The 19,822-nt window shown below is 45.3% G+C and overlaps 1 protein-coding gene across 1 annotated transcript in view; it reads left to right on the top strand.

The window, feature by feature from the left end:
• Nucleotides 1–19,822, top strand: part of PLCH2 (phospholipase C eta 2) — a 331,250-nt gene that overhangs the window by 216,791 nt on the left and 94,637 nt on the right. The window contains exons 3-4 of the mRNA XM_050931745.1: nucleotides 13,579–13,725; nucleotides 18,627–18,870. Of these exons, the coding sequence (XP_050787702.1) occupies nucleotides 13,579–13,725; nucleotides 18,627–18,870 (391 nt within the window). The remainder of the gene's footprint in view (nucleotides 1–13,578; nucleotides 13,726–18,626; nucleotides 18,871–19,822) is intronic.

Here is a 19,822-nt window from a genome sequence, read left to right as displayed (position 1 = left end):
TGATTAAATGAGACCTGCATTCAAATTCTGTCACAGGTTTTCTGTGTGTCCTTGGGTAAATCATTTAGGGCCTGATCCAAGTCCTACCAGGACCAGCTCTAGGCACTAGCAAACCAAGCACGTGCTTTGCTTGAAGTCCCTGGTAGCTTTTTCCATTTACTTCAATAGCAATTGGATCAGGCCCTCAACCTCCTTTCTGCCTCTGTTCTCCATATTTAGCATGAAGGAAATGATACTTCTTGTCTCCCACTCTTTGACTGTTCTGTCTATTTAGATTGTAATCTCTTTGGGGCAGGGGTGTATCTAGCACAATGGGGATTAGTTGTGAGCTCAGTTAGGGTCTCCTGATGTTACCATAATGCAAGGAACTAGTAACTGAAAGACAGTGCTGTCACATGGGTAGCAATGTGTAAAGTCACGTGCATATGGGGGAAGAGGGAGGAAGAAAAATGGCTGAGAACTTTTAAAACTGGCCAGTGACAGACAGTGGGTCCCAGTGATGATTGAACCTGATGCTGTTCTGAACAAAAAGAGCTCTCAACTGTGCTTCTGAAGTGGTGGAAGCAGCCATACGGACTCAACAGACATTTTAGATTCCAGAGTGACATTCCTGGAATCTTACTGCATAGATGACAACAATAAACTGAGAGAGAGAACCTCTAGGATGGCATGAGTGAGTGCCTCCTTGCTGTCCCTTGGAGACCTGTAAAAAGCCGAGAGGCTATTTGGGCTGTATTTCTGACTAGGAAGTTCCAGAAACATGGTGAATTCTTCTTTGTTCTCTTGAAACTCTCCTGAAGGGAGAGGAGATGTGTCTAGAAATCTCAGGAAGCTTCAGAACCAGCATTTTGGACATACCCCAAGCATTGATGGGTGAATCATGTCACGTACCCACTCACCCTTAGGAATCTCCATTCCTTGTCCTTTTCTTACAGTGCATCAGCCAGGATCATGTATCTTCTCAAAGGCGCTCATGTCTCCCTTAGGAAACTACCCCTTTCCTTAACTCTTAATCTAAGTGACTTCTCTAGCAAGACTGCCCAACACACAGTGCTGCTTTTGAAGACTTTAGAATTCTGCTACTATCTATGGCCACAGGGCAAAGTTGGTCACTTCCATTAAAAAAAATATATACTGTTCATGCCATGAAAAGCCTCTGGTGTCTGCTGGGAATAATGGGAAGTCTCTAAGAGTGCCATGGAAACAAGGCTTTAATCTATGTGTTGTCACTCGAGGAAGATTTTTCTAAGGATGTCAAATGAGGCAAGAATAGAAACCCTTTTCAATAGGCTTATGTCCTAAGTACTTCAGCTCAATATGCTCTATGAAGAAGTTAGGGGAGGGATTTTGTCACATTTAACCCTTTTTGATTTCCGATCTCCTCCCTGCATGGTTGCCCAGTGCCCGCCGTGGGTGATCAGTGGATGGAGGAGCTTTTGTTTGCATTTTTTAAAATATTGTATTTGTGTTTGCTGTCTGTGTGATCCTCTTTGTAAGTGACCTGAAGGACTGATTGATTGTCAACTACAATGATTACGTTGATGGAAAGCTTCCTCCTAACCGTGTCTTACAAATCTAGCGTTAGCTGTATCTGAAGATGGCTTTTTCCACACCTCACCCCTGCTGGGTTCAAAGCCACCAGCATTTCTTAGTTCTGAGCTCTGGAAATACCAAACCCAATATCTGAAGGCTCTTGTTGAAGGGATTCCAGCTCAGGACTGCTGTCAACGTAATATCTTGTGTAATGCTCCTATAGGAGCTTTGTTCCACCTCCCTCCCTCTCCCGGGATTGATATCACATGAATGGTTAATGCTGAATCTAGGATGTCCCTGCTGCAAATGCTGCTGTTTAGAATGAGTGCTGCTCCTCGTGCAAGGTGAGCCAGCTACCAGGATTTGGCACTCCAGGCCGCTCAGAGCACTGCCAACCTATTCTCCCCGGAGAGTCAAACTTGCCATGGGAATGGTGCATGGGAATGAAGGCGCTCGATGGGATACCCTTTCTTTCCTCGGGAGAGGAGGGGGGAGCAGGTGAGCATAATCCTAAATCTTAGCTCAGTACCACACGCACAATGTTATATAATACTGTGGCCCGGGCATTTCAGATTGTTTTACGTAAGCACTGTCTAAAGGTGAGCGCTGACACTGCACGCTCAGCTAGCAGTGCAGATGGTGAGGCACTGCTGCAGTGAGAAGAATGCATGACACACCTGACTCACAGGGTGTGTTCCCTACACGCTTCTAGTTTTGAGCAGCAGAGTGTCCTGCTACCAGAGCTTTTCTCTGCTGCCTCCACCTTGCTGGAGCCTTTCACTGCAGCGTGTAGCGACAGGCACTCTATATGTTGCTGCGAGCATAGACAGGGTCTTGGGTATATTACATCTTTGCTACCACCATCAGTGTAGTAGATGAGCAGTTCAGTCCTTAATGTAGTTACCCTCCCAACAGTGGTGTGTGGCAGGGAAGAGTTATCCCCATTGTACAGATGAGGGAACTGAGGCCCAGAGAGGCTAAGAAGGTTGCCTAGCAGCACCCAGGAACTCTCTGCTTGGGTAGGGAATTGAACCCTGCTCTCCGAAGTCCCAGACTAGTGCCCTGACCACTGGGCTCTTATTCCCCTCAGAAAGGGATTGAAGTGTCTTTAGAACCAGGTTGTGTGGATCCTGCCTCTTTGTCTCCAGTGCAGCAGGTTTTCATCCATAGGTCTTGGAGCATACCACAAAGACGGGGAGCCTGAGACCCAGAAGGTGGGAGAGGAATGACTTGCCCAAGGTCACGCACTTAAGTCCGTGGCAGAGCCAGCTGTAGAACCAGGTTTCCTGACTGTAGTCTGGTGCGGTATCCGCTGTCTCTGTCCTGAGAAATGACATGAGACAGCAGGAAGGATATTGCTAGAGTGCTTTACTCCTGGTGTGGCTGAGCAGCAGGCAGCTGCAAGGTGTTTGTGGCAAGCTCATGAGCACATCCATCTGCTCCTCACCCTCCCTCCAGTCCCAATCAGCAATCTTCCCAATCTGCTGTGCCGGATTCTGCTAAGAACAAATCTCTAAACTGGGAGACCAGCAGCCCACCCCAACTTCTGACCCTGGCCTGGGATGTGAACTCTGGACTTGAGGCAAAAAGACCATCAAACTCCCCCTTTTTGAGTCACTTCTTTCTAGGTTTAGCTATTCTGCAGCTCCACTGAGGATATTTTAATTAGTGCTGCTTAATATGCAAAGGTCTTTCTAGGCACCCAAGAGGTAAGTGGATCTGTTCTTAAGCAGAACTGACAGGCAGAGCCCCGCTGCCACTGAAGCTGTAAGATGCATATTATACTCCCCATCTGGCCCAGGGATGGCAGGAGCGAACTGGCTGCGTGTCCATGATCTACTGTAGGCACAAAAGATTTGACACCATTCCAAAAGGTGAATGCAGCCACGCTGAAGGTTTAGGGTGATATTTCTCCTGGAAGGCTCCCACAGGATGAGAAATGGCAGCTTTATGGTTTAAAATAACCTTGTTACCAGTTTTGAGCTCTGCCTGTTTCCTGGCACTTGGAATGCCCTTTCCACTCCCCGCTAGCAGTGCTTGTGCTGTGCTGGCTGGCTGGTGTCCTGAGCAGGCTTCTTTTGTGGGGCTGTCCATTCATTAGGGCTTGGCACTCTTGAATGGGCTGTGCAGTTAGACTGGAGGAAAATTAATCTGAGGTTTTGTTGTGGTGGTGGTTTTTCTTTTCCCTCCCCCTTCTCCTTTTTCTGTGGCTGCAGCACATGCCCCCTAAATGCCATGACTGGATAGGGCAGAAGCCAGAGCTTTAGGATTAGTGCGTATGGAGGATTTAGGATTACAGGCGGACATGTATTGCTGTATTTGAATTGTGTGTAGTTTCTCCTTGCTGGAAAGAAATAGTCTTCCTCTTCTAAACATGCCGGTTAGAATATTCAAAAGGCCCGTCTGAGGCTTGAAAGGGAGGAAGGTTTGAGGCAAGGCTTTGAAAGAGCTATATGAGAAGGACACATGAGCGTACAGAGATGGAAAGAGAATGAAGAACTCAGGCACCTGGATGGACTCGTGGCGGGGAAGATGTTCTGAACAGTGTCCTTTATGTTTATTCCGACAGACATTATTGTTCATGAATGTCGGAGATAGAGGCTGATCCTTGCAGGAGCGAGACTTCAAGTGCTTTACAAATCCAGCATGTATGAGGATAAAGTCACCTGTGTGTAAAATCGCAGTTGAAAGGGGGAAGTGTCATGCAGACTCCTGACAGCTGAGGGCTAGTGTAATGGCACACTGGGTTCCCAACAGCTAATGACTTTTGGAAAGAAAATAAAAATATGCCTGAGAGGTCTTTCTGTGCACCTTGAATGCATTCTTCCAACTGCTGCCTTACCTCATGGGACTGTTGGAGCCCTTCGGGTCTCTACTTTAAAATAGAAAACTTGAAAAAACACCTTCTTAACTGAGCGATTTAAAAAAACCCAAACCCCATCATATAGAATGACAACTGAGTGTATTTTAATATTCAAAGTTTTGCAGCAGGTGGGAAGAATCTAAATTAAACCATGAAATTGCTGTGTAAGAAAACAGCCTGAAGAAACATCGGACTCTTTATTTCACTGATTAGCGTGAAGATTTTTTTTTTATGGTGGTGTACTGGAAATTGCAACTATAGAACATTGGCCTCCGCTGAGGGGGAGAGCTCCTTGGAGCCCTGGCATACAATGCAGAAGCTCCCTTTTGTCTCCAACATGGACACCTCCAAATCTCCCTTGCTTCAAAATAAGTTTTCGGTCGCCTGCTTGGCCGAGGAGTTTTTCTGGATTGGGGGTAGCATCGTGGCTACGCCAAAATGGAAGATGGGCCAGATTGGTAAGACAGAGAATGTCAGAGTCCCTGATGCTTAATTGCATAAGACAATAGCATCTTAAAGGCTTTCACATTTACATCTTATTTAATGACAGCTTTGTCTAGCTGTAGCTGGGGTGGGGAGGAGGATGTTGACACACATTTGCAGAGCGTGCAGCCCCAATGTTCTTTTATTTTTGCATTGCTTTATGAGTTCCCGGCATATCTCTCTATTTTTGTGAAAGATTCAAGAACTTCTGAATTATATTTTGACTCTTGATTTCACTTTCACTTTTTATGACAATCTGAATAAAATGTGTGCACCTTAACACGCGTGGACTTTGAAAATCCCTATTTTATTTTTGCCATAGATTTCCCTCCCTGCCCCCAGCACCTCCTCCAAAAAAGTAAAGTAAGTTGGTTGACTGGGCAGATCTGGTGTTAGCAGCAAGAGTTTGTGCAGTGTGAACCATTCCTCCTGGTTCATTGCTTTTCACACTCTGTCCATTTTCAGCAAACTGAATCCTTCACCCTTGTGTATTTGAAGGAGACGCGTTTTCTTTTCCCAGGTTCAGATCCCTTCATGGGTGCTTAGTTGTAAGTGCTGATAAGCCATGGCACAATCCTTTGACCTCAGGGTTGAAATTCTGCACTAGCTGGATGAGATGAGAGCACTTTGTTCTTTAGGGAATAAAAAGGGGACACCTGGCTAGAAATGGTATCATAAATATCTGCATGGTACAGTATAGTAATGTGATAGAACAAACAAAGCCTCCTGTTACATTGGTGCATTGTCACTTGATAACAGTGGGCTTACCCAGACGTAACCGAGACTCTGTAGAAAGGGGTTTGCCTGCAGAGCATTCTATCACTTACACTGTTCAAAGATCTACTCCTTACAAGGAAACCTGGGTTAGGGCTTGCTTGAAAACTGATCAGAGCTAGTTGCTTTAACTCTGGCCAGAAGCACCATCATGGGTTGAGCACAATGCCTTGGCAGTGCCCCGCCTCTAGGTGGTTGAATGGATGTTCCAGCCCAGAAGAGCAACTGCAGAATCAACGGATTGCCTATAAATTAAGCTTTTTAATTTTTGCAGCATTTCCAGTGTCTCTTCTCACATTAACTTCTCATTGTTAATGATTTTGCGCTTTAATAATGGATGCAGTCCAGTACACTCTGCTTTGTATAGTACCATTTGTACAAACACTGCCCAGCCCTCCACTTGCAGGTTTAAAGAGCCCCAAGCTCAGTTCCCCTCTCCCTGATGTTTTAAGGGCTGTCAGCCAAGGGGAAATGGGGTTCAGCTGAGATTTGAAATGAGACATGAGTCAATGCAGGCAAGAACTTCAGAGAAGAAGGCTCTTGCACCAAGAGTGACGAGACAGTGTGCAGGGACAAAGGAGACCTGTTTGTCCAGCACTGAGGGAACAGAGAGGCAGGAGTACAAAGAGAAACCAGGCAGAGGGAAGCTGAAGACGTCTGAGAAAGGCAATTACTGAGCTGGGTCCTGGAATCAAGTGTGCAAATTGCTATCAAGGCAGGTCTCTGTGCCTGGTGCAGCTCTGACATAAGTGAGTATCCTTGGCTCGGCCCACTGCCTGTACCAGCCACTGCAACGCAATACCCTGCTCTCTGTCTGAAATGAAGTCAGCCCAGTGAACAGCAGCCCATGCGTTGTGTAAAAAGAGATTTCCCCTCTCCGTTAATGCTGCAAAGAAAAGCATTTACAGAACGTCTGTCTTCCACTTCCATTTGTGTACAGAGCCTCAAAGGCTCTCGGTTACAGAGTTGTCTAAAGTAACTCCTCAGGCAGCGTCCTGAGCAGCAGGCAGTGCTATGAATGCCCACCATCAGCATAGGGGCGTCTGCCGCTGGTGGCAAAAGCCACTCTCTGCAGCCAGTGGCAGATCATCACATTTCTGTAGTAACAGAACTCGGGGTGAATTTCTGCAGAGTAAGAGTGAGTGGAATGCAAGGCACCTTACACTGAGCGCTCTAAGGTGAGTTGCCAGGGACAGGGTGCTCATGGGGGGGGGGGCAAGTGGGGCAATTTGGCCCCCACGAGAATATAGTATTCTATAGTATTGCAACTTTTTTTTATGGAAGGGGCCACTGAAATTGCTTTGCCCCAGGCCTCCTGAATCCTCTGGATGGCCCTGGCCAGGGAAAGGACTAGCTCCCAGGAAGCCACTGTGCCGCTAGTGGGTTGGCTTTTTAATATGTCCTCCAGTTCTGTGGCCCTTCAATGGAGTGGAATTCTCAGAGCTGGAGTAAGCCACTGGGGTCTAAATTGTATGTGGGCCTCATTCCTCCTCCCCCCGGTGTAAATTGGGACTAATGTTGCTGAGGGCAATGAGACTACAGCTGTAAGGCTGGCGTGTGCATTAGACCATGCAGGGGCTGCTTCGAGCTGGCAAATGTCACGTGCTTGGAGATCCCTGAAAGGGAAATGAGACTCTCATTAAGTGCGTGCTCTCTCTGTCTCCGCCACCCCCTGCAGCGTACAGATGAGCCGTTGTCATGCAGGATGCCGAAAACATGCACTTTGTAGGTTCCAAGTCAGACTCTGTTAACAAAACTGGGCTGAAAAGTTCAGCAGAGTTGGAAGCGGCTGGGCTTCTGACCTTCCTAGGGAGACTGACTGTGCTAGCAAAGCTGCATGATGCAACCGGGCCAAGCTCTGTTCCCGAATGTTCTGAGAAATCTGAGCCCAGGTGTGAAGATACACAACTTCTCCCTTGCATCTGCTACAGGCAGTCTCCTCCCCCCACCCCCCTTGTAGGAAAGATAATTCCATTGAAACAACTCCAGAGAAAGAGAGATCAGAGCATGTGTCAAGTCACAATCATGGAACTAGGGCCTATTCTCACATGTGGGGAGATCCTCAAGGACATAAAATCTGGTGATTTCTTATTGTTCCCATCAAATCAGTTATTGTTCCTCTACGGCTGCCACTTCCTGCCCCTTGGGAAGCTATATCTTCCTTATCAAGAACCTTTTTTATGTCTAGTTCACGTACAGGAGTAGGCACTGAGTGACCTGGGTTTCTATTCCTTGCTCTGCTTCTGCCTTTCTTTCTAACCTGTGGCAGATTGTGTAATCTCTTTCTCTGGGTTTCTCAATCTGTAAAGTAGGGCTGCATCCCTGTATCACAAGAGTATTGTGAAGCTGAATTAGCGTTTGCAGGAAGGTGCTGTGGGGGGTTTAGTGAAAGGGCAGAAATGAACAGTTAAGGAAGGTGGCTGAGCTCTGAGCAAATAGGAATATTTATCCACCTTTTCATGACTGTTCTCATATATTCTTAAGATTTTTCTGCCTGTAACTTTCCTTGGTATAAATACCACCATGGAAGTCCTTTCCACGCAGCTGCACATCTCCTCTAGGGGAAGGAGCACTAGACCTTAGGAGGTCCCTAAGAAAGGAGTGTGTTTGTATGTTTGGGCTCCCCACTCTACCCCAGAAATTCCTCTGCCCTCTCTAGCACGCCCCTTCACCTCTACCCCCAAACCTCCCCAGGGCTGCCTTCTTTCCACCATTAGTAAGAATTTGGATCTCTTTCCCCTAAAGCATGAATGAGACACTTTCTTATTCTCCCTTCCTCCTGTCTCTCAAATTCAGACAGCAAAGCAAGCAAGACTGTAAGAGCCTCTAGATGTCTGACTGATCTATTCCCAGGCAAGCCGAAGAGGTGCTTCAGTCTGAACTCTGGGTTTGGTGCACAAACGGTAATTTGTGCAGTGAACCATCCGAAGAGTAGTGCAATATTTCAAACTAAACAGAACTGTCAGCTGAATGGATATTGAGGTATCGTACACTGTGGGTGGATTTGGTCAACAGTCCCTCAGAAGGAATGAGTGACCTTTTCAGGAAGAGCTATTGCCGGATACATTTAAAAATAATCAAAGCTGGGGCAATATTCAACTCAATAAACATATATCCAGAGTTTCCATAATCACATCAAGGTAACACAATCCCTGCACTACATACATTTATCTGAACTTTTATTTTGTGCAATGCCTTTCAGTGCCGCTTGTTTCTTCTGTATGGCACTTCTTTATGTGTAGAGATGTCTCCCATGTTTATTATCCTCACTCCGTAAAATAAGGTTTATATTTATTACATTCTGAGGGCAAATGGGGAAACTGAGTCCTCCCTGAAGCATTGTAGTGTAATGCTGTAGTTAATCCCTGTAAGGTCTGCGCTGAGCGTGAGTGGTAATACAGTGTGACGACTTGGACTCTAACTATGTTGCTAACGCATGTTCTGATTAAGGTCAAGGGGCCAGCTTTTAAATATAATTTATACAAGGGATTATGTTGCCTGTCCTTTAAAAGCAAAAATCCACCCAAATATACTTCTTTAAAGTAAATAGAACAGCCCAAAGTGTTGAGCCTTAAAGTCTAAATTTTCTAGAAATATTGATAATTTGTCAACAAAAACTAATCTGTAATGGGAAATCTTGGCCCAAGAAAGTGATCTGAAGTTGTCTGGCTTTTTTGAGCTTGGAGGCTTTAGCATCCCAGAGGTGCCTCTTCTCGTGTAGTATTTGTCTATAGCCTGCCTTGTTAATTTTCTCTGTGGGACTGTTGCTTTTGTCGGTTGAAAGATGGGCCTGAATCATCAGATTCGCACCTGCCAGCTTGGAGTGTTTGACTCAAGTGTGGTGTGTTTGGTCCATCTTTCCTTTCTAGAGCATTCAGGTGGGCACTGGATTTTTAATCTTTCCTTGCAGTTATAGTGCTCCAAGCACTGTATGAAGGAGGGTGAGCATTGTGATTCTCCCCATTTTCTGATGGGGTGGGGGCAGTGGAAACAAGGCACCGAAGAGTTAAGTGGCTTGCTAAGGTTAAGTAGGAAATCAGAAGCAGGAATAGAACTTGTTTCTTCTGCCTCCCATTCATGCGAGCACCTGGACCATGCTGTCCAGGTGTGGTGGAATGTCTTCCAGGCCCTAATGGGTGGTTAAGCATGCAGAGTTTCTTGATACATTGCAATAATAACCCTTGCTTGGCACTTGTATAGGTCCCTCCTAACTTCTACTCATTACATTACAGAAGAGCAGCTTTCGCTATGATATTCGCACCTATCCTTTCCGCTTGAACTATCGTTCTCGGTGCTCCGTCCCCCTCCTCATAAAACACCTTGGTATAAAGTATACCCTGTCCGGTGACAGATAAGCTATTGATTCTGACAATTACTGGGGCAAAGTGCTGCACTACCTCTTCATGCCCTGCAGTAAAGCCTTTGATGGTCTTTAGAGTCCTCTACAGCCTCCATCAGCGTAGTCAGTGTGTGCCATGGGGAAAAGGCTGTCTCCTGTTCACCCCAAATGTGGACATTTTTGAGTTCTTTGAAAGAAGGAAAAAAGTCATTCTCCTTCTGAAGCCTCTAGCAACACATATGAGGTTCACTGACTTGCGTTAATCCATAGAAGCGAGGAGAAGAAAAGCTGATAATCCAGTTTGGCTTTCCAGAGCATTAATGGTCTAACCTAAAAGAGCCTTATTTCCCCCCCACCCCCTCTGAATCTTGGCTTCTTTGAGTCAAAGTCAAAACATGACCATTGAGTAAAACTCTTATTACTGGAGCTCCTGCACCAATCCAGACGGCTGGGGGAATAGATGTTCAAATACACAAGAGCAGTTAGGCTCCCGCTCAGATTGACTTTCAATAGCAGTTAAGCACCTAATGCCTCGCTATCTTTTTTATGCCTCTGAAAATCTGCCCCATGAATGACAAATAAAAGTGTTGCACAAGAAACGCCTCTGTGACTCTGGGTGGCCTGAATGTTACACAGGTACAGGTGTCTTGACTTCTGCATTGGGTGCAACATTTGAAGATTTTTCTTAACTTGGAAAGAATCATATCTTTGTTCCATTGCTTATCAAACAGACAAAAAGGAATTTCCAACATAATATTGCTGATAAATTCACATTAAGCTTGTTCCCGATTCTTTTTTATATTTTTATTGATTTTATTTATTCTCTCCTTTCAAACCACACCAAAATATTCCTAATTTTATTTCTTCTTTACAAACTTTGTTACAAAGTGCAGTGCATGCTGGAGTACCCTAGTGTGCTACCAGACAAGTTGAGGACTGCAAATCAGTCTTGCCTCTGAACTTTCATGCATTTTATGCCAGAAACTTCTAACAGCTTAATGTTTTCTCCTGATCTTGCCCTAAATTATGGGAGTGAGTTTAGCTGAGACTTGCCAACATTTGGAAATATTTTTAGTATTGCAAACCTAGGGGTGGTTCTGTTCTATTCCACTTATCACAGTGGTTCTCTGATGTGGTTTCTCTTCTACTCAAATCTGCAGACATCAGGGAGGGGGGGATAAACGTTTGTCTTCTAAGCTTTAATTACGTACAGTACGTTACATAGTATTGGACCACTAGACTTTAGGCTCCAGACTTGCAAATACCTAAGCAACATGAGACGTTTTACTGGGACTGCTCACATGCTAAAAGTTGACTAATTTGTGTAAGTGTTTGCAGGATCTGGGTTCTAGACTTGAAGGGCTTTTTGGGCAAGGACTGTCTTCACTCTGGGCCTCGTGCACTACTGGGCATTCAGTCAACATTTTAATACTTTCACTCTAACTATAAAGTGTTCCACGAACTCCTATTTTTCAAATCTGCATTAAAACAGATGTGGGGTTTTGATTTTTCTTACTGCTTTTTCTTGTTTTCTATCCTGTATAGGTTCTTATAGGTGCTCATCACTGCAGTATCTGAGTGCCTTCCAATCAGGGCATCAAGCAACGTGGCTAGCATGTGTCCCGTGTTTTGTTCTCTCCTCCTCTGCCCAGCCGGAGAAGAGGGTGCAGTTGAGGTTTTTTGTTTTTTATGGTTTGGATGTTTTTAAAATATATATTACACACCTTGCTCTGTTTGTTAGAGAAAGGAGCTCAAGGAAAAGTGCGAAGCACAGCACTGCGTAGAAGGAGGACCGGTTTGGATCCTTAGTCCCTGGGACAGTTCAGGCTAAAGTCTTGGGCTGGCTCCTGAGAAAGCTCTGTCTCCTGCACAAATAAGCTTTATTTCCCCAATGGTAGAAAGTTCCAGTGCGCTTGAGGAGCGGAGCTGTCGACCACAATCTTCATCCTGGAGCTTTAGTTGATCTTTTAGATACCCTGGGCCCAGGCCATTGAGCACCTTGAACTGGATTAAATATTCTCGGAGAAGCCAGCTTGTGCTGCTTTTTGCTATCTGACTGTCACAGCTGTAAGCAGACAAAGTTTAATGATCCTCCCTTGAATAGTTCAGCAGCAGATGGGAGTGCTTTATTGTCTGCTGGAGTTCAGAGCTCGGAGCTGTAACCAGAGCATTCAGAGAGAGGCAACTGCATCTTTATCTTCAATTTTTATTTTTTTTTAAGTTGGCACATTAGAAACTCACCCCCTCACAGACTTAGCCACTGCTTCGTATTGCTGTTTTTTATTAATAAATCTGTCTCATTTTTATCTACTAACTTACCTTAACATTGGGCTCAGATGGCCCGTTAACATGAAATGAGCCTGAGAATATTGGCATCTGACTCACAGCAGTGCAGAGAGTGATGCATGTTGGGATTTTTTTTTAAATCTTACGGAAGTATATGATGCATAATGAGAATGAGCATGGTGGCAGTATTAGTACTGTGGTGAGCTGCGAACAATTACCAAGCTCTAGTAGTAATCACTTGAGCATCAAAATGACTCACAGCTTTCGCTGTTCGGTTCCTAATGATGGGATGCAGGAGGTAGCAATAGAGCAAAGTTGGTTTGTTGCTTTTTCAAAGAGCAGCACATTTAGGGAGGTGGAGGGAACTGTTTTGGAATGCTTTGTTCAGCTGTGCATCTCTCTGGCTATCGTACAAGGCACTTAGCATTACACAGAAGATAACTGCAGACTATTTTATAAGAATATAGCCTCTGAGGCAGCCTTCATCTTAGCAGATGGTCCTTTCAAAAAATAAATAAATAAATTGAATCCAGTATGTGTTTCTAATCACCTTTGTGCTGTTAATTTTTAATGCCTCCTCTCTATAGTGAAAAACAGTTTATTTCTAAAGCAATTTGTACACTAAGGACTTTTGTGAATTATTTATTGGGTTCCAGAATATTTGCTATATTCTGAGTGGCCAAGTTGGGTAATTAAATTTTTTTCCCTTTAGTTAATTGGGCTCTGGGTAGGCAGGATGCTAATTCAGCCACTTCCCAGGAAGCAAATTTATTTCTAACTGGGGATGCTGCTGCCCAAAACTTCTGACTTTGCAGTGAGAAATGGGGGGATGGGGGGGTTATCTTTTTGCCAAAGAAGCAATTGGAAGTTTAAAGGTCAGCTCTCAGCTGGTTGGTGTAAATCTGTGTAGCTCCACTGATGGTAACAGTTATGTCAGTTTTATATCTGCTGATCATTTGACCTAAAGGTTGAAATTCCCCCCTGTGCAGAGTCAGCAGAAGGCCTAGACATCATAAAAGTCCAAGTTAAGTGGTGCCTAGACCTTGTGCTGACCTGCGCTGCAGTGGATGCCACCTTAGACATGTAGGTGGAGCTTTTCAGAGGCACGGCTGGGAGCTGTCATCCAGAAGGGATCCCTGTGAACATCTGGTCTGACTTCCTGTGCTACTGAGGCCAAAGAACCTCCCATTTTGACTTCCTGGGGCATTTGAGTGCCTAACTGCAGGTTGTGCCTTTCACAATTTTGAAGAATTTCAGTCTTGTGTCTAACTCAGGCTGTCTTTTATTTTTCTCTCTCCAGTGGAAAGATGTATGAGCTCTATGCAAGCTGGTACCCAGATGATCAAACTCCGGGGCAGTTCCAAAGGACTAGTTCGCTTCTATTACCTTGATGAGCACAAGTCGTGTATTCGCTGGAGACCATCGCGAAAGAATGAGAAAGCCAAAAGTAAGTGCCGGCCACCCAGGCCTTTCTGCTGAGAATGAGAGGTTTGCATTGGTACTGAACAGCTGACATGAGGGGTTCGGTAACATGGAAGATGACCAAGGCAAATCCTGTGACTGGATTGACAGGACTGTGCCTGACTTGTATGAATGTTGTTAACACTTCTGCTAGTTGAGGGCTAAAATAACCCGACACTTGGAGATGAGCTCCAAGCAAATTCTGTGTGAATAACCCCAGATTTAGGAGTGTCTGCAGTTGGAGGTTTGGGTCTTCACTAAAAATGTCTGTGGGAGAAGGAAGGGATATTCCCCTCCACCTCCATATCCCATACAGCACGGCTCACTAGCTGTATTTATGGTTGAAGCAACGTTCCTCTGAAGCACCTGCTAGTGGTCATTGCTGGAGGCAGGATCTGAGGTCACGTGGACCAGCTGCGTGATGGGTTGAGGCTGCTTTTGTAGGGTTTATCATTCACCAGAAAGACAGGGATTATTGGTTTTCAAATAAAGATCCCCAGTCCTGCAACCAGGCCTATGTGGACAAAACCCCATTAGAGTCCATCAGGATCCATTCAGACACAGGGTTCTACCCTCGCAGAACCTGCTGTGTGTTCTGGCTCTAAGGGCTGATATGTCTCTGCATTCAGCTACATGTTGTGTTTTATTACAGTCATGCTGAAAGCCCCCTCACTGAAATCGAGGCTCAGTTGTGCTAGATGCTGGAGAAAAAGATAGTGAGAGGCTCCCTGCCACAAGGGACTTGCAATTGAAATAGACAAGACAAAGGTTGAGAAGGGAAGCACAGGGAACTTGCTCAAGGTCTCCCAGCCGGTCAGTGCAGAGTCAGTAACAGAGCTCAGTTCTCCTGAGTCCTGGGCCAGTGCCCTACCCACTAGACTACGCTGCATCTCATTTTTGGCCCCACCCCATCTCCCAGTGGCCTAAGGATAAGGGGGGTTTCCTGTCGGGACTTTCATTCTTTAACGGGGGCTGCTTTGTAATATTTTCCCCAAATATGTGTGCATGTGTGCGTTTGTGTTTTTTTCAGTGTCTCTTTTCACCAGATGGTGGCTGATCAACTCCAATGAAAGCATAAATGATTGAAAAGCAATGATTGCTTCACAGACACAAGTTGTAACCTGCAAGAAAACAGGGACTTCAATTATTTGTTTAACAAGAGCTACTTAATGAGATGTGTGAAACTGTGCTGGTAAGGAAACGCTGCATAGAGCTGTCTGACAACCATCATGTTGAGAGGAGGAGCAGGGAGACGGAGAGCTTGGGGACCAAATTAACCTTATTGTTTCCCCTTTTATAACTACAAATATGAATGTCAATGTTGGCACAATCTGCATCTCTGCATGTGACCTGTTTGTTGGCACATAAAGATGCACAGGGAGGACAGCTGGTCTGAGAGGGGTGCTTGCATAGTTGTTAGGGACATAGTGGACTAGGATGTAGAAGATCTAGGTTCAATTCTTGGCTCTGCAATAAGCTTGCTTTATGACCTCTGATAAGTCATTTAATCTCTCTGTGTTTCAGGTTTTCCATCTGTGAAATGGGAATAATAATACTTCCTTTGTCTGTTTTAGCATAGATTTTTCAAAAGTGCCCACCATCTCTGGGAGAGGTTTATGAGCATTTGAAAGTGCGGCCCCTTTCCAGTTTTGACTAGTGTACCGAGCCACCTGGATAATGTCCAACGTATTAAATTTTTGCCCCATTTTGTAAAATGACTGCACATAAATAGACTGCTCTGGAATATTAAAGGCTGTGATTGGCGTTTACGTTGTCCTTGGCGTGAGTTGTGCTGTCAGCAAGCACAGAAAGCTCATAAGCCGGATGTTAAGTCTTTTTTTTTGCATTTCCTGTTTTGACATTTGCTTTGTCTAATGCTATTTGAGCTGTGTGTGTGTCTGTGACTGTTCCATACCCCCTTGCTAAATAACAGTAAGTCCAGAGGGCAGTGATATAACAAAACACAAATTTGGTGTTTTCTGCTTAGTTTAATTTAAAATGAAGAAATTCTGCCTGGGACTGGAGTCTGTGTTGGATTTTAAATGTTCTCCTTATGTCATCTTGAGCTAAACTGCTTTCCCCCTAGAAACAGTTAATGGTGCAGTTTGGATTTTTGCCCTGCTGCAACACTTTTCCTTTTTAAAATCTTTTAAACTTTTGGCATGTGTAGATCTGTGTAATGTATACTCTCTAGCTGCACAGTACACATACCATAGCAGACAGATGTCTGCTTCTAGGGAGAGCCACGCTTCTTGTAATCTCAGGAGGACACTGTAATCTGCAAAATTACATTCTGTGCTGGGGTTTATTTTATTGTTAAAATTTCTCTTCTTGATGCTCCGGATCTAGGATCTTTAGAAGGGAAACAAATTGTTTAAATAATTCTGGGATGTGCTGGCTCTGAGTGCATGCGGATGCTAGACGCTGGTTCATTACACGGAAGGGCATTCTGTACCTTTTCAAGATTTGTATATTCAAGGGGAAGAGGAATGCGGGTTGACAAACGTTACCAATATCTTGGTAATTTACTCCCAAACCTAGATGTAGGAAGGAACCTGGTAGCTAGAGTTGTTAATTATCAGTTGGATCAAGTCCTGCAAAGGCAAGAATTCGTTCCTGAGTAAATGGCACTAGGATATAGGAAAGGCAGTGTGGTTCAGTGGATAGTCTGAGAGTCAGGGTTCCTGGGTTCTGATCCTGGCTCTGCCACTGAGCTATTGTGTGACCTGGGCAAGTTACTTCACCTCTCTGTTTTGTCTCCCTTTGCCTGTCTTGTCTATTTAGATCATAAGCTCCTCAGTGCAGAGACTGTCTCTCTGTCTATGTACAGTGCCTATCGCAATGGATCCCACTTGAGGGCTCTAAGCACTATCATTATTAGAGATGTTCTACTGATACTGTGTTTAATCTTATCCAAGAAGATTTACAGGATGCTTCACAACAGACTAGGATGTGCCTCTTCTGTTGCTGCCTGTGTCCCTTGTTGGCTGAGCTTGCAAAGGCCTTAAACCCAACTCAGCAGCATTTCTCTATTTATAATATTAGAGAGACAAGGTGGGTGAGGTAATATCTTTTACTGGACCAACTTCTGCTGGTTAACAAGACAGGCTTTCAAGGCACACAGAGCTCTTCTTCGAGTCTGGGAAAGGTCCTCCGAGCGTCACAGCAAAATGCAAGGGGGAACAGATTGTTCAGTATTTGCATTTTCTTGTGACACTGAGAGGACCTTTCCCAGACCTGAAGAACAGCTCTGGGCTTGTCTACATTTACAGCGCTGCAGCTGAACCGGTGGAGCTGCGCCGCTGTAGCACTTGGTGAAGACACTACTACGTGGACGGTGTTGCTTCTCCCTTCAGTGTAGGCCCTGGCTCTTGAGGTGGTGAAGCCCTCCTGCCAACCTAGTGATCCATTCCAAACCTCACAGCATGTTCTAGGTATCAGTGGCTAGAACCCTACTGATTTGGAGAAAGGGAGAGAAATGGGGACAGTAGGACACCTCTGCCAGCTCTTTCCACAGCCACAGCCTCAGGCCTCAAGCATCTCTGCAATTGTGTTTGTAGATCAAACAACTAGTTGATGGGTTCCCATTAATGACCCCAGCATAACAAGACCCCATCTCCTCTCTGCTCATCCTTCCCTAGAGGTCAACATGCTGTCACCCTAAATGACTTAGGTCAGAATGCAGTGTAACTGCCCCTATATTTCCCTTCAGTAAAGGCACCCACTCATAGGCTTCTGGCAACCCTGCCATCACTTCTCTCTTGGGTGGAGACGCACATCTCTCCCTTCTGGCTGGGGTATCTCCAGGCTGAGCTGTTCCTGGCCTGTACTGTGGTGTTCCCAGCAAAGACAGGCTTCCCAAGCAGGCCTGCCTGCTTTTTCTCCAGAGATGGTCAACAGTATGAAGTGCCCAGAGCTATAGATGCCACACAGCTCTTTTTATGCAAGCCTAGTTTATTCTTAAGGTAAAAGCACTACAGAGAAGAAGCATTAAAATAATAAAAGATGCCGCTGCACTGCACTTCGAGAGAGAAGATGGAGCTCAAGCCAACACCCCGAGATCTGACCTTTGGGGAATCCCGCCTCAAAACTTTGCAGCTTGGGTCTATCTCTATGAAGGACAGGAATGAAGAAATCCCATGTGCTGTGGAAACAGCAAAAAGGAAACCAAGTAGCAAGACTGGCTAAATTTGGGTGGATCTACGTAAATAGCATCCAGCTGCATTTCATGATAAACTGTAAAATATACTGTGTGTGTTTAGAAAGCCTGTCTATTTCCATATGCCTGTGTAAACGCTGGTGAGGACATGGCGGGGGCTGGCTGGCTGCATGTGCTTCTGACTCCTTCATAGACAATGTGTAGGCTCTCTTTACAATGGATTGGGTATAGGGAAACCACTGTAATGTGCAAACTGTGTTTGATTTTATATCTAGCTGGAGAATATAGAAACCTGAATACGTCCACAAAGAATAGTGGAAAAGAGTCACTAACAATTGAATGTCAATACAGACAGGTTACAAAAGCTTAAAGGAAAGGCACGAGAGTACTGGAAACTAAACTGTGTGTCATAAGAGCCTGTTGTATTAATATGCAGATTACCTCGTGCCCCTTCACCTTCTCAGACTAAAATAAGATCTGGCTGCTCGTCTGAGCACATTTTCTTACAAATCATTCCCCCATGCCTCGCCCCCCAGTGGCAAAGCTCTCATTTGTTAAGTCCTTGGCCAAGTGGTAATGCTCAGCAATGAGGATAAAGGGGGTGATTTGTTTTTCTAGGACAAAAAAAAGGATCCTTTTCCGTCCAAGAGTCTGATTGTAACTAACACACACTAATAATCTTCCACTGACCATCTGTAACGAGCCACTTGCCTCTCTTGTTCTTCTAGTCTCCATTGACTCCATGCAGGAGGTGTGTGAGGGGAAGCAGTCGGAGATCTTCCAGCGCTATGCCGATGGCAGCTTCGACCCCAACTGCTGCTTCAGCATCTACTATGGAGACCACATGGAGTCTCTCGACCTGGTGTCCTCCAGCGGGGAGGAGGCGCGCACCTGGATCACGGGGCTCAAGTACCTGATGGCAGGGATCAGCGATGAAGACAGCCTATCAAAACGGCAGAGGACCAGAGACCAATATCCTTCTGTGCTGTGGGGAAGGGTGTCTAGCGGGGGGGGGGGGGGGGGGCAGTATCACTCCTAAAGGGATTTGTGAAGCTGTCCTTAGTGCTTATTTCACGGGCAGCAAGTGTGAGGCATAGAGTTGCACAATGGGTCCTATCACATGCGCCTGTTCCCAAAGGGGCCTACACACCTGAGTATGAGGTGCAGCGGTCCATGCTCTGTTTCATCCCAGAGGAGATTTCTCCCTTCTGCGCACTCCCATTTGGACCCCCTCCTCCAGTTCAGCCCACACACCCGCTCTCCTGTTTTCTGTTTTTCACTCACGCACATCCTGAAAAAGCCAGAGGGATATTTTCAAAGGCACAAATTAGGTGCATGACTCCCATTGACGTTCAGTGGCAGATGGGCTTCTACCTGCTCTTTGTGTCTTTGACAATACCCTTAGCGGGTAGTTTTCAGCCTTCGGAGCTGAGAATAAGGGGCAAATGAGTGAGAGAGGCTGGGGAGTGGAGAAAGTGGGTGCTGTGTCTTATCACCAGTTGTCATCCTGCAGGAAAGTCTCAACAGCTGACACTTTGCATGTCAAAAGTCCTTCAAGAGGATTAGAGGCCTGTGCTAGGCATATGATGGAGGGAGAATGGAATTTTAAAAAATTAAAGGCCACATTCTGCCTTCAGTTAGACCCTGTACAGCCTTATTCATGTCTGCAGGTTGCAGAATTCAACCCTAATTTCATATTTGTTCAGAGCTTAAAGTCTTTTCTCATTGTGTATTTGTGGGTAAATAGCCAGTGCTGCTGCTGAGAAGATTCACGTGAGCAGGATTTTAATAGGCATCATTTAAAGCTCATGCGCAGGCAGACCAAAATCCTCTTCCCACACCTTAACATCAGGGACAGGAGGAAATTGTCTGCATGGACAAAACTACATCAAACCCCAAATTAGGCAGTGAGATCCTGGCCCTG

This window comes from Gopherus flavomarginatus, chromosome 21 (assembly GCF_025201925.1).
Source record: "Gopherus flavomarginatus isolate rGopFla2 chromosome 21, rGopFla2.mat.asm, whole genome shotgun sequence".
Lineage (NCBI taxonomy): Eukaryota > Metazoa > Chordata > Testudines > Testudinidae > Gopherus > Gopherus flavomarginatus.
This window is presented reverse-complemented; position numbering and strand designations above follow the sequence as displayed.